Here is a 27,932-nt window from a genome sequence, read left to right as displayed (position 1 = left end):
AAACAGATTCTTGTTGGGTGCCCTATTAAACCACACTCTTGGCAAAACTCCGGTAATCTTTCGTACTGGAATTCAATTAGTTGATCCCCAAACTCCGGGAAGTTTACAACAGTACGCCGCAGTAGAGCCAAGGAAATATCCAGGCAAACCCTAATACAAACACATCGCCCCACACAACGCCCCTTCTCATAAGCTTTAACCTCCTTATACTCTCCGAGAATGCCACCAATAACCTCAGCAACTTCAGGTGTACGAAACTTCCATGGAACTCCATGAGCCTGGACCCAAAATACTGCAGAAGACAGGCTCACCTCAGTAACAGTTCTTGCACCACCCATAGGAGCCATGACAATCAATGATTTATCAAAGTCCCAGGGCTCGCGATTCAACACCCTTCGCATATCTCCATCACTCTGGAAACATGCCAGAAAACGATCGCCTTCGACATCACTGATAGTTACTCCCTTATCTCCTCCCCACAATCGAGAAAACAGATCTATAAAACTCTGACGTCGAAAAGTACCTTCCGTCAGAACTTTACAGACCACCGCGAATTGATACTTGAGAGCCGACCTCGCTGCAAGTCCCCCAATCCTCAAGCCCTTCGATTCCCTCTCCGATAGAACCAAGGAACCTGCAAATCGCCGCTCAACTTCCTCCATCCTGCAGGGCATAGCACAATCCACCAGAAACTAGATCCAACGCATAAAATCACTCTAAACCAAAGATTTATGTAAAGAAACCCTAGAAAACCCTAGACGCCGCCAAAGAAACCCTAGCAGAGCCAAACCCTCGTGACGTGAGTCAGAGGGACTGGGGTACTCTAGAGTATTGTGTCTTCGCTACTTCGCTCCACAGAGAGGTGGAGAAAGAGGGAGAGATATCGAAGGAGGTGGTACCGTTTGTTAGCATGTACGATTCGGATTCGATCTTCCCTGCGTAGATTGGCTGAACGCAGAAAGCCTTGGAGATTTCAGGTTGGGAAAGCTTTCGCAGTGTTCGTTTTGGGAGGCAGAAGGCCTCAACTAAGGCTATTCAGGGATTCGAGTGAAGGAGGAAGACCATAACAAAGACGTACTTCGTTGGCTGAGAATTTGCAGGTAATCAAAAATGGTGTAATTGCTGAGTCATAGGTTCTGCATGTTGTCATTCCATCGTTTCTGTTCGATTTAGCACTTATTTCTGTTCGTTCTGCATGTTGGGTGTGTGTCTGATTTGGTGTTTTATGTGTTTTATCAATTCGAGTCTTTTATGTGTTTCAGTTAGAGCAAGATGTTCACAGGTATGCTGCCACTTCGTTTTCCACTCACTTTTGATTATCCAAATCAATCAATGTGAAAGAGAAGCCTCAGAGCACAGGAAAAGTCTTGATTACAGAATTCACAACCACTGTTCAAAAGGGATTCCTTCTAGGATTACGATCATTTGTTTTACCAGATTCTTGATCTATACCCAAAATGACGTTGTATCTCTAAGAGCATCTCCAACAGAATACTTATTTCAAAAAAATTTTGAAATTTAACTAGTTTTAGGCTAAGTTTGATCTCCAGCAGACTAGCTAAACAAAAGCTAAATTTAGCTTTAGCTAAAAGACCTAGCTATATTTAGCTAGAGAGGAGAGAGAATTTAACTAAAAGTTAAATTTAACTTGAGTTTTAGGTATTTGCTGGAGCATAACTCAATATTCAACTAGCTATATTTCAATTTTAGCTACTTTTAGCTATCCAGATAGCTATCACTGTTGGAGATGCTCTAAGGGCAGGAAACCACCCGATTCAAATTGTTTGAAATTCTTGACTAAAACAACACAAGTGGAAGGTATTTGTGGTTTTGTGAGAATTTGATTTGAAATTTTTTCTGGGTTGTATATTTGATTGGTCAATGATTGGATGCTTCAAAATTGAATACTTGGATTTGGATATTTTATGATTAGTTCGTTATAGTTTGAAAAAGAGTGAGAGGGTTTCTGAGTATTTGACTTCTCTGAATGAATTTTGGTTTATGGTGTTCAATTGAATTGATATGCAGAAAGTGCTGGATTATTCAGTTTTGTTTTGCTGGTCAGGAAGCTGGATTTAGGTAAGCAGTTTTAAGATTTATTAATTGGAATTTAATTGATTGTTGTTTTGGAGATAAAAAGTTTTATACTAACACCAAGCACCAAATCCGCCTCCATGTACAAGAACAAAGTGGTTGGTCTCAAGATCATCAATCTTTACATCCTACCAAAACAAAAACAAAAATCCTTGGGAAACAGAATAGTACATATGAAAAAGACTCGAAGTTAGTTATAATCCATTGGGAAAAATAAGACAGTACTAGGAGTTGGTGAAAAAGTTAAAACCAAAAACAAGTATATTTATTTATGTAAAACCATGTTGTCTGTCCTGCCATTTATGTAAAATATATTGTGTTCATATTGATTAGAGCCCTTCGCTTTCATAGATTGAGTTTTACAGATTAAAAATGAAAATTCCTGTGTTCGGATAATTTGGTTTATATTATGTGGTTGATGCCATTGGGGAAACATTGGTATATGGGAAGATCATTATCTGTTTTTTTTTTCTTCATCATTGGTATATATTTTTTTTCTATTGTTTTGTCATCGATCTGTGGTCTACATAACCATATTGCCACTGATGATGTTTAAATCCTGGCACTGTTGGTAGTTTGTCTGGTTCTAAATATACGAAAGTTTGGTTTACTATTCATAGTGTTCATAAGCCATTTGTTGTATCGGCTATTGCTGACCTTTGAGTTTTTTGTGTGGTTATTCAACTGCGAATTGTTTATCTATTGCAGAAATGGATAGAAAGAAGGAATGAAAGAAACAGAGGGGTCCGTTCGATCTTTTGTTGTTGGTTGCTGATCAAAGGATTGTTAATAGGGAGGGCATTTTCATCTGTTCTTTGTTTATCGGGTTAAAAGGTAAATGCTCTGTGTGAATTTCATGGATTTGCTTTGTGATTTTGATTTCATGCTCCTGATTTTCAAGATTGTTATTATAGTGGCCTATTTGGGTATTTGGTATCAGAATTTCCCTCTGATATTTTGATTGTTAATCTCTGTAAATATGGAACCATATATATTTACGTACTTGAGGGAATGATTACTGATCCCCTGAATATATTGTTCGACATGCATACAGATTATTCCCAACCACTATCTTGCTTCAAGTCATTTTCTTCAGTGAGTACCAGACCCAGCAAGGGTAACCAAAGCACCACAGCAAGTAAGTTTTCAAATGTTGCAAATATATATTCATCAGGGTAATTGATTCTGTCTTTGCTCAATTTCTGGTTTTCAAGTAAAGTCAGTTGCTTCTTCACAGCTAAAATGGGTTCCATTTATGCATTTGGTGAATTTGAGGGATAGATTTTTTCTTTTTTTTTTGTGGTTGCATGTAATTTTGTAACATTTGTTCTTAGTTTTTGAGGGTGTACTTTGTTTAGTGATATACTGTTATACAGCTGCAATCAGGGATGTAGTGAAAGACATCAATTGAGATTGGTATAAGACGGTAGTGTATCTGTTTCATTTGATCGAGTGTGGTTTCTGCTTATTTTTAGTTGTTTGCTACTTTATTTTCTGCTATACCTGTTTCATTTGATCAACTGTGGCTTCTGCTTACTTTTAGTTGTTTACTAATATGTTTTTATTTGAACCGTCCATATTTGAAATTCATGGAGCACATGGGTACCTTAGAAACATGAACTGTACTACAGAAGATCATAGTAAATGAGAAGGAGAGGGAGTTCATGATTATATGTAATGAAATCAAAATTGATCGCGAGATTACTGCTGGAACTGAGACAGTAACATAATGAGTCTGGTATAACACCAAAATTGGTCATGTATTGTTAAAGGTGGAAGTAGTACATAGTAGCTTCCTTTAGCATGGTATATATTTGGTTAATGTGAGAGTTCACAGTTACTTGCATATACTCTTGCAAAGGTTGGTCTCCTACTTTGATATTCAACAGATGAAGTTTCTCATTCAGAGGAAATGAATTGCTATAATTATTTCAGATATCAGTTTAGCCTCTGTTCCACCTTCTCTTTTAAGTTTTGCATATAAATTCTATAGATTTTTCAGCACCACCAGTTCAGAAAAAACAGGAAATTAAATAGAATAAAAAACTATATAATGTTCCACAGTCAATACTCCAATTCTCAAAAGCAGCTCGCTATAATTTGGCTTTGTTTGCCATGGACTGGGAACCACATAGTTTGAAGAGACAATTAATTGACATAAGGTCATTTGTTAGTCATTTGTGTTCTGCTTGGTGTCTAGGTTTGGATATCTGTTAGTCATTACAATCCAACTTTCTTTGACTTGAAAATTTCCAATTGAAAATTTAAGTTCAATTCTGGCAGCTAGGTTATTCTTCCCCACTGTGTTCATATTGGTTGTTTATCACTCTCCCTTTTGAACATGAAATTGATGATCTCTGAAGTTGGTTTAGATTACAAGTAAACCATATTGTTCACAGTGAGATGAGTTTTGATAAAAGATGACATATAGGCATTTGATTGCTCATAGTGACATCAACTTGGGTTCACTTTATGATTCTATCTTGATATGATGTATACTAAGTTTCCTTTTGATTCAAGTCAACTTGAAAGTCAATGAATCCATAATTGTTATATAATTAGCTAATGAATGCATTGCTGGATCAACAACTTTTTAAGCTTAGTACATCTAAGTCTGACCAACTTTATCTCTTATCTGTTCATCTATATATCATAGTTGCATTTTTTCCCCCAGCTTCATCATGTACTCATCAAGTGTGCTTAATAGCTGGATGAAGATTCATAGTTGAAGGCTACAGACTTTGGCCTGTCAGATTTTGTGAAACCAGGTTGGTCAATTCTTCTTTTTATAATGCGCACAGCTACTTGATCTTTTAGTAGAGTTATTTGGTCAGTGTTTTGTTATGAGTGAATAATCTTCGCAGATGAAAAGTTTATCAAAATTGTTGGTGGTACATACTGTGTAGCCCCCAAAGTGTTACATATGGCTTATGGTACAGAGGCTGTTGTCTGGAGCGTAGGTGTGATTGCACACATTCTATTGTGTGGCAGCTGTCCATTTTGGCCTTGAACGAAGTTTGGCATTTTTCGGGCAGTTCTAAAAGTTGATCCAAGTTTCAATGAACCACCTTGGCCACATTCTCTACAGAGGCAAAAGTAATTTTGTCAAGCGCCTATTGAATCAAGACCCACGGAAAAGAATTACCACTGCACAAGCATGAAGTGAGTGCCTTATCCACTCTCAAAATGCTTAGTCATGAACTCATGATTAACTTCTGAAACTGTCACTCACTGCTTTCTCTTGCAGGTCATCCCTGCCTTGAACATCATAACACTGTTAAACTTCCTCTGGACATAATAATATTGAAGCTCATGAAGGTTTATATGCGCTTATCACCTCTCCGCAAAACTGCTTTAAGGGTGGGTATATGATGCCACTTTCAACTGAAAATATATATTAGTATTGCTATTGTATCTATCGATGGTTATTATCCCTTCAAGTTTCTTATTGCAAACCCTTTTTTTGTATTAAATACCAATTTTTCACTATTTCCTCAAGTTTTTGGTAGACTTTAAGACCAAAATAGAGCACAGGGAAAAAGCAATGTTGTTTCTCATTCTTTTTCAGTTTTGTGCGGATGGTTAGGCGCTTAAATCCTAAACTAAAGGTTGTTAGCTGTTCTGTACTAAGTGAATAAACAATCTAATTTAACCATGATATGTTGCTTACTTTGAAACTTACTAACTTACAATGATACTATTTCAGGGAGTTTTTTGCTCAGCTTTCCAGGTTGGTGTATCAACATGGTGTCTTAACATGACAGGGCCGATTTTTGTATCTCTGTTCAAGCCTTTGGGGATCGTAGTTGCAGTTGCCACTGGTTTTGGAGTGTAGCATACTCTTTACTCTCTGGGTTCAGAAAATCTAGAAAGAAAGCACGGGCTAGCTAGCTTAATTTTGAGTTTAACTACCAAAAGACTAATTGACTGAAAACACGTATCAATAACAAAGAAACCCGCCGCAAAGCGCGGGCTATCTATCTAGTTAATATAGAAGCAGTCACGCGGAGTGATACAACCATGTCTATGACTAATTTTGTACAATCATGTTCCACGTTGCTACTAGAGAATACTCCCAGAAACGACCTAGGCGGACAGCGGAGATGGGAGACTCTTCAAAGTCTTTACTGATTGGATTTCTAATCTAAAACGCACCTCCATCACTCACTCATCCATCATCACTTAAAAGTTTCCTAAACTTGTAAATTGGGTTGATGTTGCATGACGACTTGGAATATTCTGGACAAATAAACCTAACCACGCGGTTCAACCTTAGACTTGCTATAAATTCAACTTGTGCTCAGCATCCCATGCATCTGCAACTTACACGAAGTTAAAGGCCTGAAAATAATGGATATCTATGTTTACTTTAACCCTATCTCTCGCCCCATTCTTGACTTCTTGATCTTGTTATTTTTGGCATCTTCGTGCCTAAACAATAGCAGTGTCGTGGTGGAATCATGCATGGAGGAAGAGAGGCGAGCACTTCTCAGCTTTAAACAAGATCTCAGTGATCCTTCTGGTAAGCTTTCTTCTTGGGCTGGTCACGAATGCTGCCAATGGACAGGGATTTCATGCAACAACCGCACTGGTCATGTTGCAATGGTTGACCTCCGTAATACATATCCATACACCACTGGTGATTATCAGTGGAACACCACGGAGTATCTTCAATCTTTTTTGGGGGGTAAGTTAATTAATCCTTCTTTGCTTGGCTTGAAACATTTGAGTTACTTAGACTTGAGCTCGAATGATTTTCAAGGGATTCACATTCCCAAGTTTATTGGGGAGCTTACAAGTCTGAGATATCTCAATTTTTCAAGTACCCAGTCTTTGAATTCAGTTGTGGGAGAGATTCCTTCTTCTCTTGGTAACCTCTCAAACTTGAACTATCTTGACCTCAGTCTTTATAATTATTCTCTTTCTTCCAAAAACTTGAATTGGCTTTCTCATCTCTCTTCTCTAAAATACCTCAATCTTAGAGGTGTGAACCTTAGCAGCACAGGAGTTAGTTGGCTACATGAGGTTAACATGCTTCCTTCACTCTTAGAGTTGCATTTGTCTAGTTGCGAAATTGGTGGAAACCAGCTTCCACTCTCCATGTCTACAATTAACTTCACATCACTTTTGGTCCTTGATATGTCAGGGAATAGTATTAATTTTTCATATCCTAAATGGATGTTTAATCTTACTAGCCTTACAAAAGTTGATCTGAGTGGGAATTCTTTCAGTGGCCCCTTTCTTGATGAATTTGTAAGACTCAAATCTCTAGAACACCTTGACTTACAGAGTGTAGGACTCAAAGGTCAATTTCCCAAATTTAGTGGAAATTTGTGCAGGCTCAAGTCATTAAGTCTTGCGTCGAATCAAATTGATGGGGGGATTGAAGAGTTTTTGAGTGGTTTCTCAAATTGTTCATTTAATAGAATGGAGTCACTAGATTTGGATGGCTGTGGGCTGGTAGGCAAATTGCCTAGTTCCTTGGGAATGCTGAGAAGCCTACAGCATCTCCAACTCAGCAACAACTCTTTTTGGGGATCCATTCCAGAATTTATTATCAGCAATTTATCATCATCCCTGAAGACACTTGAACTCTATGATAATATTTTCAACGGTTCCATTCCTCAAAGTTTGGGAAAACTTTCTCAACTTCTGAGACTTGATCTATCTTATAATTCATGGGAAGGCAATTTAACCGAAGCCCATTTCATAAATCTCACAAAATTAGAGTCTTTTGCAGTTAGCACAACCCAACATGTGCCCATCATTTTCAATTTGATTGATTATGAATGGATTCCTCCTTTCAAGCTCCACCGCATTGTAATGCACAACTGCCGAGTAGGCCCCGGCTTCCCTGTATGGCTTCAATCTCAAACTGAGCTCGTGTTGGTCTCACTTGAGAATGCTGGACTCTCGGGTGCAATACCAGAGGAATGGCTCTTTAAGATATCTTCCCATATCCTATGGTTGGATTTATCTTCCAATCAAATAAGCGGAAAGCTTCCGTTCCGATTCAACTCTTTTCAGAATCTAAGGTCCATAATTCTGAGCCATAATCAATTTGATGGCACTATTCCATCATCTATTTGTAGCATTCAATCTCTATATGAACTTGTTCTGAATAACAATCAGTTATCCGGAGAATTCCCTAAAGAATGGAGTTTGTGGAGCCGCATAGCCATTGTGGATGTCTCAAACAACAATATGTCTGGTAATATTCCAAGCTCAATGGGCATTCCAAGTTCTCTTTATATTCTAAAGACAGACAACAATCATTTTAGCGGAGAAATTCCTTCTGCCTTGCAAAATTGCTCATTTTTGGAGAGACTTTATCTTGGAGGCAACAAATTTACTGGAAGCATACCTTCTTGGATAGGATCAAAAGTATCCACAATCACAGTGCTGCAATTGCAATCAAACTCTTTAAGTGGACATATTCCTCATCATTTGTGCAGTCTTCCTTTCCTTCACATCCTAGACCTTAGTCACAATAGATTTTCAGGGACCATTCCCAACTGTTTGAATAAATTGACTTCTTTAATCCATAGTAGTTATTGGCACTTGATCGGCTTCATTGATATTGAGGTAACAACTGTGACTGTAAAAGGAAGAGTAAGTGAATACTTAGAGAAAAATGTGTGGTTTCTAACCATTATTGATTTTTCGCATAATGATTTAGAAGGTGAAATTCCTGAAGAAATCAGCAGTCTCGTTGGATTAGCTACATTAAACTTGTCCATTAATCAATTAAGTGGAAATATCCCCTCAAGAATTGGAAACTTGCGCTTGCTTGAAACATTTGACCTCTCCCAGAACCAGCTTTCAGGACAGATTCCACAAAGTCTCGCTTCTCTGACCTTCTTATCTCACTTGAACTTGTCTTGCAACAAATTGACCGGAAGAATTCCTTCGGGCAACCAACTTCAGACGCTCGATGATTCATCTATTTATGAGGGCAATCCTTCACTCTGTGGATTTCCTCTCTCAAAATGCCCAGAGGATGGAGACCACATGCATGAACCTCATGAAGATGAAGCTGATGATGAAAAGCTTGGTTTATATACCAGCGCAGTGCTTGGCTTTATCATAGGCTTTTGGAGTGTTTGTGGCACATTGATATTGAAGAAGTCATGGAGGTATGCTTATTTTCAATTTTTTGACCACATCAAAGAGAAAGTAGCACTAGCAATTGCATTGAAATTAGCTCGTTTGAAAGCAAGGCAGTGATCGGAAACAAAACAAAAAGAAAGCAATAGTTATATAATATGCTTTTTGATTTTTATCTATTCTATCTAGGCAGTAATGTACGATGTACATTTCCTTATGAACCTTGTTGTTTGATTAGATGTTGCTGTTGTTATTTTGGTAATAGCAGCAATGATTTAGCTGCTATGCTTTTCTTTTTTCACTTGTATGGTCAGAGTATTATCAAGTTTGGCTTTTGTTTTTGGTAGAAAGTTGTGAAATTTCCTTGAAGAGGTAAGGTTCTATGTCCCCCTCTTGGTTTGTAAATTTTTCTGTTTCATATGAATAAAATGGGGGGATTGGGGGGAGCGGGGGTCGCACTTCCAATGGCTAGACCTCCAGTACTAGTAAATAAAGAATAGAAAATGTCACAGTACTAGTAAAATGAGAAACATTATGCAGGGGCTTCACAAACCAGATGCCCAAACATCATCATCCAATACATGTTCTTCAGGGAAGTGACTTATGCCTCCTCGACAGCGGACAAAAAGCATACCCACCTGTTCATATTTTTGGAGACCAGAATTATACACCACAGGAAATAACACAAACAGTAACATATGGTTCATGATTCATCTTGCAAATTAAAGATAACAAACCTTAGTTAAATGAGATAGAGCCATTGCATCATGTCCTGCTCCACTCATTAATACAGGTACTTCATCCTGAACAGAACCTGTCATTCTCTTGAGCCCAAGATAAGCTGCTGACTTCAGCTTCGAAGTCAGCTCAGAATCGCAAATGACTGCATTTGCATCATGTTGAAAAGGTTCAAAGCAAGTAAGGTTACTCTCTTACTTGTTAAGCTACCTGCAAATGATTGACTAGGACATGAAAGTTCCACACCTTACGATCAATTGTGCACGAAACTGAACGCCTATCACATATTTGATACAATCGGTTAGATAATTCACATACAACAGCTTCACGTCCCATGTCATCAATTCCACATAAATCTACTATGAATGTTACCTGAAATCAAGAAGATCATTTTCATTACCCGATTTAGCATTTAATATCAAATTTAGCAATGTCAAGAGATAAACTTCTTGCCTGTCCTGGAATAACATTACTTGCACTTGGCCAAGTCGATATCTCACCAACAGTACAAACGAGTGAAGTTGAAAGTGATTCTAATGAGTAACTTTTGCATTGACCATCAAAAGACAGAAAATCTTGAGGATGCTTACATAGGCTTTCTAACAATACAATGGCTTCCGCAGCAGCAGTCATAGGGTCATGACGCATGGACATTGGAACTGTTCCAGCATGCCCCTGGGAACCTCTCATTGTAACCTACAATGTTTATGTATATTGGACGGCTCAGCTGAAATAAAGTATAATATAATGTCATTGTAGTTTACTACTTTATACATCAACATCTGTATGATGAAATACAATCTATAATAGGAGCTTTTGAATTCAACTTCTTGGTTCTCTCATGAAATTATACAGAAATTTTCCCTTATGAGAAGTGTAGTTTCTCATAAAGATATTGTTCTACTTTTTCTAGGACCTAAAAATCAATATTAGTCCCTTTTTTAATCCTCATGAGTTTCAGACATATATATGTAGTTGCATAGTACAATTCTCAACTACGGAAATTTTTCTTGTTTGTATGATTAAATGAAACATAATTTAGACATCCACCTATGAAAAGCTGAAACACTTTTGATACCTTTAGTCTTGTCTGTCCAGCTATGCCTTTAACAACTCCTAGAGGAAAACCAACCCATTCCAGTACAGGCCCTTGTTCAATGTGAATCTGCAACATGAAACAATCAGCAGAGTTTGCAGTCAGAGCACTAGAAGAACCTATAACATGCATCCATTTTATTGCTGTTTCCACAGAGAATATTCTAATACAGGTTATTAACATAACCAGCGTAGGGCATTATACCTCAACATAACCCCAAACTGACTTTAGGTCATATCTGAGCTGCTGCAAGTGCTCCTCTGTAACTTCAATGGAGTTTTTCTTAAGAGCATCTTGAATTGTCACACCACTGAACAAGGATTATAATCATAAATTAATTGATAAAGAATAGTGTTACAAGTAGATATAAATTAGGATTTATTCGAGGAAACCTTTTATCAGTTATTTGCAGTGCTGAAACTGGTAAAATTCCAGCTATAGCAGCACTTCCTATGAATGTAGACTGAAACCTTACTCGTTCTTCATCACTAAATGCTATTACCTACAGATGTTGAGCAAAAGCAACATGATATTAGTAGTTAGAATTCTAGCAGAGCCACCAAACAGTAATTTCTGCATACAGTAGAAGAGATTTAGTGAAATGTTTCTTGTGAAGTAGTCAATGATATTTTTCAATGAGCCAATAATATGTTTCTGCAAAACCTCAATTTTACACTGACCTCAACCGGCCGCTTTAGTTCTCCCAATTTTCCATCGATACTCAAATCTTCAATGCAGATACCACAGAAATGATGCCTAAAGACCTATCAAATATCCCTTCATCAACAACAGTATCCTGTTATAACAAATAGATAAAGGGGATGGAACTGTTTATTACTCCTGTTGTTTGTAGTACCAGAGTACAAATTCAGTAAGGAAATTTAGGGGAAAAGAACAGTACCAAATGAGAACCAAGTATTAGAACCTCAGCACTAGCATTTGTGCCCTCAACTCGACCATGTACATTTCCCAAGAAATGAACCCACCTGGATATCAAGACCAAACATGAGCCAAGAATTCCTCAAACACTACTGTTTGGATGCAAACAAACTAGGATTGAAGCTCACGTTCTCAAACCAGCATCCTCTATCCATTCGCGGATAAGATTTCCAGCCCTCACAGCTGCTGGGCTCATGAATATCCTCTCAAGATAACCATCACCATCACTTACCTATTGATTCAGACACAAAGAAAAATTCAAGAACAATAACAATAACATATAATGTAACGAGTTAATTCAGTATTAACTTGAATTCTAGTTACACTAGAAGAGCTCTCTGGAAATTAATCCTTTGACTGGTCTCTATAGATGACTATATTTCTAACCAAATGTTCACCAATTTGAAATCCAATACTTGGTACTTTTCAGAAATCGGATTCAGTCTTGCAGATTGGAAATAAATTACTTTTTTTTCAATGAAAGTTTGAGCTACTCAGGATTGTTGATACAGAAAATAGACAACAGCTGCAATATTATATACATAAATAACAAATGGGACCTTTCCAAGCTGATGAAGTCTTGCCACAGCTTCATCTCTCAATATTTCCTGATACAAATCCCCTCCTCTGTTTCTCTCATCTTCTTCTCTAACACCTATTCACATCATCATCAACAACAAATCAATGCCATGTAAAGATTGAACCTTTATTTACTCAGACCAAAAAAAGATCAAACCTTTACAAAATCAACATGCCAGAGCCATTGATTAATTACCAGAAAATCCAAGACAGGGAGTGATGGATGAAGAGACCAGAAGCAAGAAAGGGCAATGGCAAAATGGGTTCTCTGGGAGACACGTGTAACATCTGTCATGGCTGCCTAAAACCCAATTCAGAGAGGCAAGCCACACGCAACTGAAACTCGGTGCAAAGCTTTGTGCTCCTTTATAAGGCATAAGGTTTGGTCTCGGTGCTTGTTTGTGGTGATGGGGATTGGTGACGGCTGGAGGTGGCTCTGATGTAAGGGCCCACTCGGAGATGTGTGGGGCATCGGGTGACGTGGCAGAATCTTGATTGTAATATGTGGAGGGGAGCCATGCAAGATGCGAGTGCTGGGTAATAACTAAGAAGGAACCTATGATTCAGGAGTCAGTGCTGTCATACGTGGGATAAAAGAAGAAGCATTCAATTGGGAAAGATGGAGCAAAGATAGAATGGTCTATTTGCCTCTTCGAATTTTATTTTGATTTTCTAATTTCTTTAAAACTCTTTTGCTTCTACTTTTGATTTTTCAAAATTAAATTAGAAATATAAATACTTTAATCATCAATATACATTCAACTGTCACATGATTTCAGATAACATTTCATATATATATTTATATCAAATTTTTTATGTTATCGGACACTCCTGGACCTACAAAATATTCCTCCAGTTTAGTTTATATGCACAGATTCATCATATAATAAGTGAATCCATGGATAATAAAGTAATAAACAATACAACTTAAGATGGCTGGGTATAGAAAAAGTTCCATGCAATTGCTACATCGTAAAATACTATACATGTTGTGAAATGTCGATCATGACCATGTCATGATCTTGTAGTACAATTCTCAACTACAGAAATTTTTCTTGTTTGTATGATTAAATGAAACATAATTTCGGCATGCACCTATGAAAAGCTGAAACACTTTTGATACCTTTAGTCTTGTCTGTCTAGCTATGCCTTTAACAACTCCTAGAGGAAAACCAACCCATTCCAGTACAGGCCCTTGTTCAATGTGAATCTACAACTTGAAACAATCAGCAGAGTTTGCAGTCAGAGCACTAGAAGAACCTATAACATGCATCCATTTTATTGCTGTTTCCACAGAGAATATTCTAGTACAGGTTATGAACATAACCAACGTAGGGCATTATACCTCAATATAACCCCAAACTGACTTTGGGTCATATCTGAGCTGCTGCAAGTGCTCCTCTGTAACTTCAATGGAGTTTTTCTTAAGAGCATCTTGAATTGTCACAGCACTGAACAAGGACTATAATCATAAATTAATTGATAAAGAATAGTGTTACAAATAGAGATAAATTAGGATTTATTCAAGGAAACCTTTTATCAGTTATTTGCAGTGCTGAAACTGGTAAAATTCCAGCTATAGCAGCACTTCCTATGAATGTAGACTGAAACCTTACTCCTTCTTCATCACTAAATGCTATTATCTACAGATGTTAAGCAAAAGCAACATGATATTAGTAGTTAGAATTCTAGCAGAGCCACCAAACAGTAATTTCTGCGTATAGTGGAAGAGATTTAGTGAAATGTTTCTTGTGAAGTAGTCAATGACATTTTTCAATGAGCCAATGATATGTTTCCACAAAACCTCAATTTTACACTGACCTCAACCGGCCCGCTTTAGTTCTCCTAATTTTCCATCGATACTCAAAACCTTCAATGCAGATACCATAGAAATGATGCCTAAAGACCCATCAAATATCCCAGCAGCAACAACAATATCCTGTTATAACAAATAGATAAAGGGATGGAACTGTTCATTACTCATGTTGTTTGTAGTACCAGAGTACACATTCAGTTAGGAAATTTAGGGGAAAAGAACAGTACCAAATGAGAAACAAGTATTAGAACCTCATCACTAGCATTTGTGCCCTCAGCTCGACCATGTACAAGTCCCAAGCAATGAACCCACCTGGAAATCAAGACCAAACATGAGCCAAGAATTCCTCAAACACTCCTGTTTGGATGCAAACAAACTAGGATTGAAGCTCACGTTCGCAAACCAGCATCCTCCATCCATTCGCAGATAAGATTTCCAGCCCTCACAGCTGTTGGGCTCATGAATATCCTCTCAAGATAACCATCACCATCAATTACCTATTGATTCAGACACCAAGCAAAATTCAAGAACAATAACAACAACATATAATGTAACGAGTTAATTCAGTATTAACTTGAATTCTAGTTAGACTAGAAGAGCTCTCTGGAAATTAATCCTTTGACTGGTCTGTATAGATGACTATATTTCTAACCAAATGTTCACCAATTTGAAATCCAATACTTGGTACTTTTCAGAAATCGGATTCAGCCTTGCAGATTGGAAATAAATTACTTTTTTTAAATGAGCCATTAAGGATTGCTGATACAGAAAATAGACAACAGCTGCAATATTATATACAGAAATAACAAATGGGACCTTTCCAAGCTGATGAAGTCTTGCCACAAGCTCCTCCTCTATTTCTCTCATCTGCTTCTCCAACACCTATTCACATCATCATCAACAACAAATCAATGCCATGTAAAGATTGAACCTTTATTTACTCAGACCAAAAAAAGATCAAACCTTTACAAAATCAACATGCCATAGCCATTGATTAATGAGTAAAACCCACCAATAGGGTCAAAACTTTTCTTCACCGGACAAAATGATACCTAACTTTCAAAAGTGATCAAAATGATACCTAAATTTTTAAAAGTGATCAAAATGATACCTAAATTTTTAAAAACAAATCAACTTGATACCCAACTTTCAAAAGTGATCAAAATGATACCTAAAGTTTTAAAAACAAATCAATTTGATACCTCAGTTTAATTTTTTGTAACTTTTTGTTAAAATTGATCACGTGTGGTGCAGTATTTTATGGGGTTATAATAATATTTTACACAAAAAACTATTTTTCAATTATTTTTTATTTTACTTTGTTAATTCTCTTCTTCTTCTTCTATCTCTGCCTCTCTCTCTCTTCCCATTTTTCTTTGTTTCTTTAGAAGTTGGGAAACATCCGAACTTTATTTGTTTCTATGATTGATGGTAGAATTGAAATTGAATGGAAGATATATTTTTTTAATTCTATAGAAGAAGAAGATTGGGTTATAGATGATTGATGGCCCTCTGACCACAAATCACTTCAATTTTTGTGTTCGATTTTGCATTTGATTTAACAAAGAAGTTAAAAAAAAAGGGCTAAATACTGACTACTACGTAGTTTGGGTCCAAAATCAATTCAATCTCTAAACTTCTAATTTCATCAAGAACACCCCTGCACTTTCAATTTTGAACTAATAGGTCCAATTTGTTAGTCTTCAGACAATTGAGTCATTTAACTTGTTGACGTGGCTCATATATGGCCTATGTTTTATGATGTGGTGTTGAGGTGGTCTGCATAGTCAATTTTGGAGTGAGTCCTACTATTAGAAATCTATTAAATAAATAGTTTTTCAACAAATAATCTAACTATAACTTGAACTCATAACAGAATATTAATGAATTGGACCTATTAGATCAAAATTGAAAATACAGGGGTGTTTTTATTGAAATTAGAAGTCCAGTGACTGAATTGATTTTGGACCTAAACCACAGAGTAGTAACTAGTATTTAGCCCTAAAAAATAAACTGAGGTATTAAATTGATTTGTTTTTAAAACTTTAGGTATCATTTTGATCACTTTTGAAAGTTGGGTATCAAGTTGATTTGTTTTTAAAAATTTAGGTATCATTTTGATCACTTTTAAAAATTTAGGTATCATTTTGATCACTTTTGAAAGTTGGGTATCATTTTGTCCGGTGAAGAAAAGTTTTGACCCTAGTGGTGGGTTTTACTCTTGATTAATTACCAGAAAATCCAAGACAGGGCAAGCCAGAGCCAAAACGATGGTGGGACTAATTGCGGAATGGGTTCTCTGTGAGACACGTGTAACAACTGTCATGGCTGCCACACGCAACTGAAACTCGGGGCAAAGCTTTATGCTCCTTTTTTTTTTTTTTTTGACGATACTTTGTGCTCCTTTATAAGTGCTGTCATACGTGGGATAAAAGAAGAAGCATTCAATTGGGAAAGATGGAGCAAAGATAGAATGGTCTATTTGCCTCTTTGAATTTTATTTTGATTTTCTAATTTCTCTAAAACTCTTTTGCTTCTACTTTTGATTTTTCAAAATTAAATTAGAAATATAAATACTTTAATCATCAATATACATTCAACTGTCACATGATTTCAGATAACATTTCATATATTTATTTACATCAAATTTTTTATGTTATCAGACACTCCTGGACCTACAAAATATTCCTCCAGTTTAGTTTATATGCACAGATTCATCATATAATAAGTGAATCCATGGATAATAAAGTAATAAACAATACAACATAAGATGGCTGGGTATATAAAAAGTTCCATGCAATTGCTACATCGTAAAATACTATACATGTTGAACTATAAACATGCTTCCTTAGTTCCTTTAACTACTGCATGAGAACCGTAGGCTCGAAGCAGAAGATGTAAGAAATGAATGGAATTCAAATCATGTATTATAATTTTGTGTTTTGCTTTTTGTATACTTATCGTGTGATAATCATCGGAGACAGAGATAGAAAACAATATTTTTGGGTGAGCTAAAATTCTAACTTAAATTTTGTAAAACAAATCTTTATTGTATATGACCTCTATGTGTAGGGGCACATTTCTTCCATTTGGATGAAAAATGTTTAAATTAACAAAGCAGGTGTAAATTGGTCATTTTTGCCAAATTTAAGAGGTTAATTTTCACAGTTGCTAATTTGAGGTGTAAATTGACAATTATATCCAAATTTAGAATGTTTTTTGACAATTAAATGTATAAAATATGTATGTGTTCAAGTATATAAGAATTGTGTGTCTGACCCAAACTCTAATTAAGTCTTAAAGATATTCTCGGAGATATCGTAGTTAATGTATGATACAGTTACCTTGTAAGACTCATATTCTCTTGTTGTAATCCTCTATATAAGAGGCTCATATTATCAATGAAATACACATATTATTCTCTCCCAATTCAATTTTTTTAAAACATTTTATCATCAGCACAAAGCCCTAACACTGAAACCCTAAAATCATAGCCTTCATTGATAACAATTGTGAACTGTCCTTGTTTGATTTTTGAAATATGACCTAGATATATAATAGCTCCTGAAAATACTTGCCACCCAAATGTTTCATTTGTCTACTTTGTTCTGAATGCTATATAAAACCCTCTGCCATCCATAGAAGGATCAACTGGTTCTCACTGAATTCATAGTCATTTGGAAGTATTGAGCAATAAGCAAAGCATCTTTTTAGGTTCGAAGGGAGAGAGTGATAGCTCAGTTTCAATATTGGGAGAATACCACTCTTATCTGATAGACTCCATAATTTGTTGTCCAATATTTCTTCCCATTTACCAATTTCTTTGCACTGTAGAAGTCCACCAAGCGTCCTTGCAGCCAACGGCAATCCATTGCATTTCTCAATAATCTTGTCCCAAAGCGACTCGAAATTTTGTGGTCTGCTGTTGCTAATGTTCAAGAATGAATGTTGTTCAAATACCTGTCAACAATCATCACTTGATATACACTTCAAATTATAAACTTGTATGGCTCCAATCATTCTTGTAACTGATTCATGGTGCGTTGTCACTAGTATCCTACTTCCTAGTGCTCCAACACGGAAGGGGGATTTCCATTTGGTCCACATATCGTAGTCACATGTGTTCCAAACATCATCTAAAACAATGAGAAACTTTTTGCCCGTCAACTCCTTACTGAGATTATCCTGGACTTTACAGAACTCCTTCAAGTTACAGTGCTCCGATGTAATTGATTCGAGAATTGCCTTTGTCACTCTCACAATATTGAAGTCATCAGACACATATACCTACACCTTAAGGTCAAACTGTTGCATGGCAACATCATCGTCGTTGAATACATGTCCTACAGGTGTTGTCTTTCCGACTCCTGCCATGCCAAGAATGGCCACAACATGAAAATTGATGACACTAGGCTCGGCTCCGGACAAAAATCCAACAATCTGGCTTTTATCCTAGTCCCGTCTGATCACAGGTCCATCTGGTCGATACGAACTCGGTGGCATTTTCCATGCCGTATAATGATTACTAGACATCCCAATATCATTCAAACGAAGCACTTCTATTCGTTCAGATATGTCTAAGAGTCTATTAGTGATCTCCTTGATTTTAGAGTTCATATGGAAGTTGAATTTAGCTTGGGGAATTAGGCTCTGTACCTTACTTATGGTAGCAGCTCCTTGTTGCTCCTTGACTCTGCGTCATAATACCTTGATGGAAAACTTGTCTAAGATGTCTTCAACATCATAAGCCAAGTCTTTGAGATCATCCAGCCACAGTTTGACAGCCTCGCTCGTAAGTTGCTTCTCCTCTGCATCATAAAGCATAGCTCCGATTGCAGATAGCGTTGAACTCCATTTCTTGAGCTTCTTGTCCACATTAACACCACGTAGGCTTGCAAAGTTGATGATGACCCGAGGGCTCAACCTGTCAAGCAACAGTTGAAGGAATGCCTCGAGAAAGACCTCTCCCAACACCATAGTTTGTTAGAGTGAACGGATTTTGCTGAATTGAAATGGAACAACACAACTAAAACTATTAAATGTAAGATTAATGAAGACAGAAGTCAATCCAAAGGTTTTACTTTCTTCTATCTTCAGCTATATGTTCTAGGGGTCGTCAACGGGCCGGGCCGGGCTGGGCCGGGCCTTGCCATATTTTTAAATAATTGCGGGCCGGGCCGGGCCGGGCTTTATTAAAAATCAAAGGATCCAAGCCCGTCCATATAAAGCGGGCCTTGCGGGCTTTTTCGGGCCGGGCCAGACTTAGCCTTGCGGGCTTTTTTGGGCCGGGCCTTGCGGGCTTTATTTATAAATAAATATTTAAAGACACAAGTTTTTTTTTTTAATCAAGCTTTGGAAATTCAATGGATAATGATCAAATACAACCAAAGATAATAGATCTATATAACTATATTGTACCAAAAAAAATCTATATTTATATATAGATACTAATTTATTGATAAATAAATTTTTAAAGACACTAATTTTTTATAAACCTATATTTATATATCATACACTCCAAAGAGCAACCCCTATCAATTCAAAGAAAATGGAAAAACCGACCGTTGGATGAGTTTATTACAATAAATTATGAGTATGGTAAAAAATTTAGCCAATTTCACCATATTTTAGAATCCGATCGGATTGGTCAACCGTAGTCACTTATATGTTTTATTGTTTGACCGATGGCGTGGCAACCGCGAAACGTGCTTATTTTTTCACATCACGTTTGTATATATTCCATCGATGGATGTGCATGGACATAAGATAAAAAAAATTAATTTTAATTACAAACACATTGGTGTATACCAATTTTATTCCTTTAGTTGTATGACTTATACATTGCATTTAAATTGTTTAGGTTCATTCTAAAGCAACCATGAAGTAGAAAATGAATTCGGAGAAATCAACCGCTCGATGGAGAGATTGTAATGTTTTATGGTGATTGTAGAAAATCTAGCCAATTTCGTTATTGTTTCGAATTCGATCAACTAGGTCAAACGTAGTTACTCTTATAAACCTATATTTATATATCATACACTCCAAAGAGCAACCCCTATCAATTCAAAGAAAATGAAAAAACCGACCGTTGGACGAGTTTATTACAATAAATTATGAGTGTGGTAAAAAATTTAGCCAATTTCACTATATTTTCGAATCCGATCGGATTGGTCAACCGTAGTCACTTATATGTTTTATTGGTTGACCGATGGCGTGGCAACCGCGAAACGTGCTTATTTTTTCACATCACGTTTGTATATATTCCATCGATGGATGTGCGTGGACATAAGATAAAAAAAATTAATTTTAATTACAAACACATTGGTGTATACCAATTTTATTCCTTTAGTTGTATGACTTATACATTGCATTTAAATTGTTTAGGTTCATTCTAAAGCAACCATGAAGTAGAAAATGAATTCGGAGAAACCAACCGCTCGATGGAGAGATTGTAATGTTTTATGGTGATTGTAGAAAATCTAGCCAATTTCGTTATTATTTCGAATTCGATCAACTAGGTCAAACGTAGTTACTCTTATAAACCTATATTTATATATCATACACTCCAAAGAGCAACCCCTATCAATTCAAAGAAAATGAAAAAACCGACCGTTGGACGAGTTTATTACAATAAATTATGAGTGTGGTAAAAAATTTAGCCAATTTCACTATATTTTCGAATCCGATCGGATTGGTCAACCGTAGTCACTTATATGTTTTATTGGTTGACCGATGGCGTGGCAACCGCGAAACGTGCTTATTTTTTCACATCACGTTTGTATATATTCCATCGATGGATGTGCGTGGACATAAGATAAAAAAAATTAATTTTAATTACAAACACATTGGTGTATACCAATTTTATTCCTTTAGTTGTATGACTTATACATTGCATTTAAATTGTTTAGGTTCATTCTAAAGCAACCATGAAGTAGAAAATGAATTCGGAGAAACCAACCGCTCGATGGAGAGATTGTAATGTTTTATGGTGATTGTAGAAAATCTAGCCAATTTCGTTATTATTTCGAATTCGATCAACTAGGTCAAACGTAGTTACTCTTATAAACCTATATTTATATATCATACACTCCAAAGAGCAACCCCTATCAATTCAAAGAAAATGAAAAAACCGACCGTTGGATGAGTTTATTACAATAAATTATGAGTGTGGTAAAAAATTTAGCCAATTTCACCATATTTTCGAATCCGATCGGATTGGTCAACCGTAGTCACTTATATATTTTATTGGTTGACCGATGGCGTGGCAACCGCGAAACGTGCTTATTTTTTCACATCACATTTGTATATATTCCATCGATGGATGTGCGTGGACATAAGATAAAAAAAAAATAATAAAATTTAATTACAAACACATTGGTGTATACCAATTTTATTCCTTTAGTTGTATGACTTATACATTGCATTTAAATTGTTTAGGTTCATTCTAAAGCAACCATGAAGTAGAAAATGAATTCGGAGAAACCAACCGCTCGATGGAGAGATTGTAATGTTTTATGGTGATTGTAGAAAATCTAGCCAATTTCGTTATTGTTTCGAATTCGATCAACTAGGTCAAACTTAGTTACTCTTATAAACCTATATTTATATATCATACACTCCAAAGAGCAACTCCTATCAATTCAAAGAAAATGGAAAAACCGACCGTTGGATGAGTTTATTACAATAAATTATGCGTGTGGTTAAAAATTTAGTCAATTTCACCATAGTTTTGAACCCGATCTAATTGGTCAACCGATTACCGATATGTAGAATATATATATATGCACATATTCTATATAGAATAATAGAAGTATAAGAACTTCCACACACACACACACACATATATATATATATCTCTATATATATTATTATATTATATATATAAACACACACATATATAAATATATATACATATATATAAACACACACACACACACACATATATATATATCTCTATATATATATTATATATATAAACAAACACACACACATATATATATATATATATATATCTCTATATATATATCCTCTATATAAACACACACACACACACACACACATATATATCTCTATATATATATATTATATATATAAACACTCACACATATATAAATATATATATACATATATATAAACACACACACATATATAAATATATATATACATATATATAAACACACACACACACACACACATATATATATCTCTATATATATATATATATATAAACACACACACATATATAAATATATATATATACATATATATAAACACACACACATATATAAATATATATACATATATATATAAACACACACACACACACACACACACACACACACACATATATATATATATATAAACACACACAAATATATATATCTATGTGTGTGTGTGTATATATATTTATAAACACACACACACATAACTACAAATATATATATATATATATATATATATAATATTTTACGGGCTTTTACGGGCCGGGCCTAGCGGGCTTTTACGGGCCGGGCCGGGTTTTTGCCGGCTTTAGGCGGGCCGGCCCTCGGCCCACCAAGGCGGGCTTTTGCAGGTTTTTTGACGGGCCGGGCCGGGCTAAAAGCCCTCCGGGCCGGCGGGCCTCCATCGGCCCACTTGATCCGCGGGCTTTTTGATGAGGCCTAATATGTTCACGTTGTCAGTTCAATTCTCTCTCTCTGTTTTTTTTTCCTTCCCGGTCTGGCGTCCATGACCCGTTGATGTGCCAACTCCCAGGTCAACTATCAGGCGGGGTGGGTGGAAGTGGTAATCCAATAATTTGATTATTTGAGGCTATGAAGCTGCCACACAACTTCGGCAACTTTTTAAGCATAAAGTAAATTTTTTTTGTCGAAGTCATTAGAGTTCACCCGTTATGTCACTGGATCAGGTCACTTGATTTTTGGGTTTGTTCACTGCTTTTTTATGTTTGTTTCCATCTGTTAGGTCTAGGTCACTAGGTCAGTTTCCAAACTGACTTGGGTCACTACAAACTGACTCAAAAAGTGACTCAAAATGACCCAAGTCAGTTCTAAACTGTCCAAGTGACCTAGATCTAACGGGTAGAAACAAACATAAAAAAAACAGTTAACAAAATCTAAGCCAGTAACCCAATGGATGAATTTGCTCTAAGTGCTAGTGCCCTGTCTTCTAATCTGATGAATTAGATTTGGCTCGTTTTAGACTTTTAGTGACTTCTCGTTCTTGTCTCCTCTTTTCTCCACAAATTAAAAATTGGATTAATTTCAGTTTACCCCCCATGAGGTTTGGGGGTGTCATCATTTCGCCCCTTCTACTTTCAGTTTTGACTTTTTACCCCCCTAAACTTTCCAATTTCAATCAGCCGTGTCCAATTTCTCCTATTCCGTCCAAATTGGACGTTAACTCTGACCTTTGAGGGCTAAAATGGTCATTTCAAGACCAACAAAATTAAAAAATTCCTTTTTTTTTTTTTTTTTTTTTTTTTTTTTTTTTTTTCTGTTTCTTCGTTTTTTATTTTATTTTATTTTGTCTTCAACCTATACACCACAAGTTATAATAGGTTTATAAAAACAGAAAAAATATTCTAAGTGTTTGAAAGCCGCTCGCTGGTGTATGATATTTGTGATATATCTCCAATAAAGTGAAGAATTTTAGGATATAACCCCAATAAAGTGAAGAAATATATGTAAAAAATAATTTTACACTTTATCTGTAAATAAATATCTGTATATCCCCAATAAAGTGAAGAAATATCTGTGTAAAATCATTTTTGGTCTACGATATTTGTGATATATCTCCAATAAAGTGAAGAATTTTAGGATATATCCCCAATAAAGTCAAGAAATATCTGTAAAAAATGATTTTACACTTTATCTGTAAATATCTGTATATCCCCAATAAAGTGAAGAAATATCTGTGTAAAATCATTTTTTACAGATATTTATTTACAGATAAAGTGTAACATTATTTTTTACAGATATTTCTTCACTTTATTGGCGATATATCCTAAAATTCTTCACTTTATCGGAGATATATCACAAATATCGTAGACCAGCGAGCGGCTTTCAACCACCTAGAGTATTTTTTTGTTTTATAAACTTATTATAACTTGTGGTGTATAGGTTGAAGACAAAATTTTTATAAAAAAAAAAATTAAATAAAAAAAAAAAGAAGAAACAGAAAAAAAAAAAATATAAAGGAATTTTTTTTTTTGAAATGACAATTTTAGCCCTCAAAAGTCAAAGTTAACGTCCAATTTGGACGGAATAGGAGAAATAGGACACCGCTTATTGAAATTGGAAAGTTTAGGGGGTAAAAAGTCAAAATTGAAAGTAGAGGGGGTGAAATGATGAAACCCCCAAACCTCAGGGATAACTAAAATTAATCCTAAAAAATTCGACAAAACAAACATGATTTTGCTCAAAGGTCTTATAAGCTCGAGTAGTACCAGCTAGGCCTGGGAATTGCAAATCGAGACCGAAACCATTCGATCCGAGCTGATACCGATCGGGTCGGTCTGCAAAGTCATTTCCACGCATTCCCGAACCGAACCGTACCGAAAAGTATGCAAACAGGCCGGCATCGGTATGGGTCAAATACATACCGTATTGGCCGACCCGACCCGATTTTCTAATCTTTTACATAGAAAGCACGACTTGTCGTAAATGTTAGCCCTAAACTCCCAATTGCTTCGCGTTCTGCCGTTCTCAACTCACACAAACCCTAAAGTCCTAAACTGGGCCTCTGCCCTCCATCGACTGATCGAAGATTCGAAGGCTCTCACTCCTCTCTGCTCTCCTCCATCGAAGAATCGAACGCTCTCACACTCCTCTCTACCCTCCATTGAAGAATTGAACGAACACTATCACTCCTCTTTGCCCTCTATCGAAGATTCGAAGGCTATTACTCCTCTCTGCCCTCCATCGAAGAATCGAAGGCTCTCACTCCTCTCTCCTGTCCATCGAAGAATCGAATGCTCTCACTCAGTCACTCCTCTAAGTCCTCTCATAGAGACCAAATCAGAGTTCAAGAGTGAACAAGTTAAGAGCCTCGATTTGACTCCAACTCGATTCTTCCAGGCTCCCACTCCTAATCGATGGGAAAACTGCAAGCAACACTACACCATAGATTTTCATCTATAGCGTTCGAAAAACGCTATGGTAGGATTCAATAGCATTTTAGTAAACGCTATGTCTGCCCGAGCTATAATAGGTACAGGGTCAGTCATAGCGTTTTCAGAAACGCTATAATACGTTTGATATTGATAGCGTTTTTGAAGCGCTATTGCTTGACCTCTAGTAGCGTTTGAAAAATGCTACAGTCGAGTTAATAATAGCATTTTCTAAGCATTGTTGTTTGGCCTATCATAGCGTTTAACAAATGCTATTTTCTTGGTTTCCACAGCATTTCTCAAGTGCTATCAATTGACCACTTTTGGTGATAGTGAACGCTATTGTTCAGTTTTCTGTAGCACTTATCTAGTGCTATCGAATGAAAATTCAAAACACATTTACATATCCTGATTCATAGCATTTAAGAAACTTTGTCATTGTCTGGATATTAATTTTATCACTAGCTGGTACAAAATTTCATATAAAGCATGAAGAAGATACAAAAATAAATGTCAATCGTCTCATCAATACTCAAACTTCATATATGAATTTCAAATACAATTCAATAAAATTGTCTCCAAAACTAGCAGTTGATCAGTTTGCATAACTAATCTAAGGAAAAGATAAACAGGTACTATAATGTCTCAATCAAAAAGTACTTGTGCGTAGCTCCTAGCATTCATGACCACATCAGTCCATTACTAGCTTCTAACCTTCATATATAGCTCTCTTAGCATCTTTGAACTATCACAAAATAAGAAATAAAAAGCAAAGGCAATCAAACAAGTAATCATTATTCATTAACTTAGTTTCCTACAACAACTTACTGAGAACCAAGTAGCTTGAGAAATTTTGTCAATGTTAACAAATTATTTGGGAAGAAATATAATCATAGGAGTTTAAATGCATACCGGAGCTCTAAAACATAACCACTTTGTCTGCTGGCCATGCTACTGTAGTACCAATAATATCTTTAGAAAATTAGAAAAAAAAACCCAAAAAATGAAGCTCCTTTTAAGGGAAACCCAATCATATGTTTTCTTTTAATCTACACCCATTCACATAATTAAACCTACCGTATAGGTTTTAAGTCTATAATTAAGTTTTTTTTCTCTTTTTTTTAGTTTGACTATTTTACCCTTCTCGTCGAAAAAGGAAAAAATTCCTCAAATATAGGTGTTTTTTTTTTAAAATTTGAATATGTCATCAATTATAAACACAAATTAGAATTTAATACCATCAATTTATTTTTCGTGATTTAAAAACGATTACTTGCCTTAATTATTGCATATCTCTTCCTTTTTTATTTGACCTATATATTTGCCATTTTTTAGTAGATATGTTTGTGTAGATAATCCTAATATTAAATATGTCAACGTGATCAATTGCCTTAATTATTGTATGTAACTGATGCCATATTTTAGAAGATATGTTTGTGTAGATATTCCTTATTTAAAAAGATTAATTGTCTTAATTATTGTATATCTCTTCCTTTCAGATTTGATCTTTATATTTGCTATTTTTAAGTAGATGTGGTTGTGTAGATATTGCTATTAGATTTCGTAGATTTCTCAATCTGATTAAACATCCTTTTGTGGAGGTATTCCTATCATGTAGTGATTAAACATCCTCTCATCAAGGTATGTCATATTGTTTTTTTTTTTCCCTTTTTTTGAATGAAATTTGATTCCCCATTCCAATAGGCGTAGGTATAGAATCAATATTCCATGTTCATTAATTTTCCATAATAGGGTCCATGTTATTGTAGATGATGGAGGGTGCAATCAGATCAAGCTGCACTTCAGTAATTTCAGCCCTTAACTCGTCGGTCATAACACGTCCAAACTTGAGAAGGTCGCACCTAAATTCCAGGTGGGTGTACTCTTTAGCCATCAAAATTAACTTGTAGTATCTATTGAGAAACAAGAAGATGAAACAAAAACCTGCAATCAAGAACTTGTATAGTCTATCATACCTACTCAATATCAAAAACCTAGAACCATCACAAAAAAAAGGGAAAAAAATGCAAACAGTACCTGACCTTTGGCCCATTAGTAACTTTAGTACCTGACAAAAAAAAAATGTCACTTTGGTACCTGAAGTACAGACCCCGACCCAACATTAGTACCTGAAACACTGTTCGCCGTTACGGCGTTAGTCAACTGACAATACTTGAAGGGCATATAAGTAAATTCAACTCTAATTTGTTTTTTTTTTTTTTTAATTTCCCCTCTCTCTCTCTCTCTCTCTCTCTCTCTCTCTCTCTCTCTCTCCACCCTGCAAAGCCCCGACGCCAACTCCAGCTACTACCAAAGTTGGGCTGCCCACCACGGCATCGTCACCAACCTTCTCTCTCACCACTTTCGACCTCAACTGCCATCGCCATCAACTGCATCTCCGATTTGCATTCCACCTCAACTGCTCAGTTTCTGTCACTGTCGACCTCAACAAC

At 36.0% G+C, this 27,932-nt stretch overlaps 3 protein-coding genes, 1 long non-coding RNA gene and 2 pseudogenes across 5 annotated transcripts; 2 read left to right on the top strand and 4 right to left on the bottom strand.

Moving 5' to 3' along the window:
• Window positions 1–1,257: 1,257 nt before the first annotated feature.
• On the top strand, window positions 1,258–6,159 carry LOC121050986. 2 transcript variants are annotated; one of them, XR_005804650.1, is made up of 8 exons: window positions 1,258–1,282; window positions 2,029–2,079; window positions 2,803–2,928; window positions 3,149–3,232; window positions 4,769–4,862; window positions 4,959–5,256; window positions 5,342–5,454; window positions 5,801–6,159. It is a non-coding gene; the product is annotated as an uncharacterized LOC121050986 (long non-coding RNA). The 2 variants fall into 2 exon arrangements; XR_005804649.1 differs by lacking the exon at window positions 1,258–1,282 and adding an exon at window positions 1,723–1,818.
• Window positions 6,160–6,558: 399 nt separating this feature from the next.
• LOC112198342 (receptor-like protein EIX2) lies at window positions 6,559–9,321 on the top strand. The gene has a single exon (XM_024339449.2). It carries the CDS (start codon window positions 6,559–6,561, stop codon window positions 9,319–9,321), a length of 2,763 nt encoding a protein of 920 aa, XP_024195217.2.
• A 425-nt stretch (window positions 9,322–9,746) lies between these two features.
• Window positions 9,747–12,042, bottom strand: LOC112198335 (allantoate deiminase 2-like). The gene is made up of 9 exons (XM_040518453.1): window positions 12,022–12,042; window positions 11,716–11,799; window positions 11,428–11,537; window positions 11,240–11,345; window positions 11,018–11,104; window positions 10,393–10,635; window positions 10,186–10,311; window positions 9,939–10,100; window positions 9,747–9,839 (listed from the first exon to the last, which is right to left on the bottom strand). The coding sequence occupies exons 1-9, from the start codon at window positions 12,040–12,042 to the stop codon at window positions 9,747–9,749; spliced, it is 1,032 nt and encodes a 343-aa protein (XP_040374387.1).
• Window positions 11,748–12,930, bottom strand: LOC121052737 (allantoate deiminase 2-like). Its single transcript, XM_040518450.1, has 4 exons — window positions 12,750–12,930; window positions 12,535–12,629; window positions 11,937–12,206; window positions 11,748–11,831 (listed from the first exon to the last, which is right to left on the bottom strand). Exons 1-3 carry the CDS (start codon window positions 12,928–12,930, stop codon window positions 12,099–12,101), a joined length of 384 nt encoding a protein of 127 aa, XP_040374384.1. The 3' UTR covers window positions 11,748–11,831; window positions 11,937–12,098.
• Window positions 12,931–13,589: 659 nt separating this feature from the next.
• On the bottom strand, window positions 13,590–16,695 carry LOC121052736 (annotated as a pseudogene).
• Window positions 16,696–17,984: 1,289 nt separating this feature from the next.
• On the bottom strand, window positions 17,985–19,346 carry LOC121052735 (annotated as a pseudogene).
• Window positions 19,347–27,932: the final 8,586 nt, after the last annotated feature.

This window comes from Rosa chinensis, chromosome 1 (genome assembly GCF_002994745.2).
Source record: "Rosa chinensis cultivar Old Blush chromosome 1, RchiOBHm-V2, whole genome shotgun sequence".
NCBI lineage: Eukaryota > Viridiplantae > Streptophyta > Magnoliopsida > Rosales > Rosaceae > Rosa > Rosa chinensis.
Note: the sequence above shows the minus strand (reverse complement) of the source record. Positions and strands in the feature narration are given on the sequence as shown.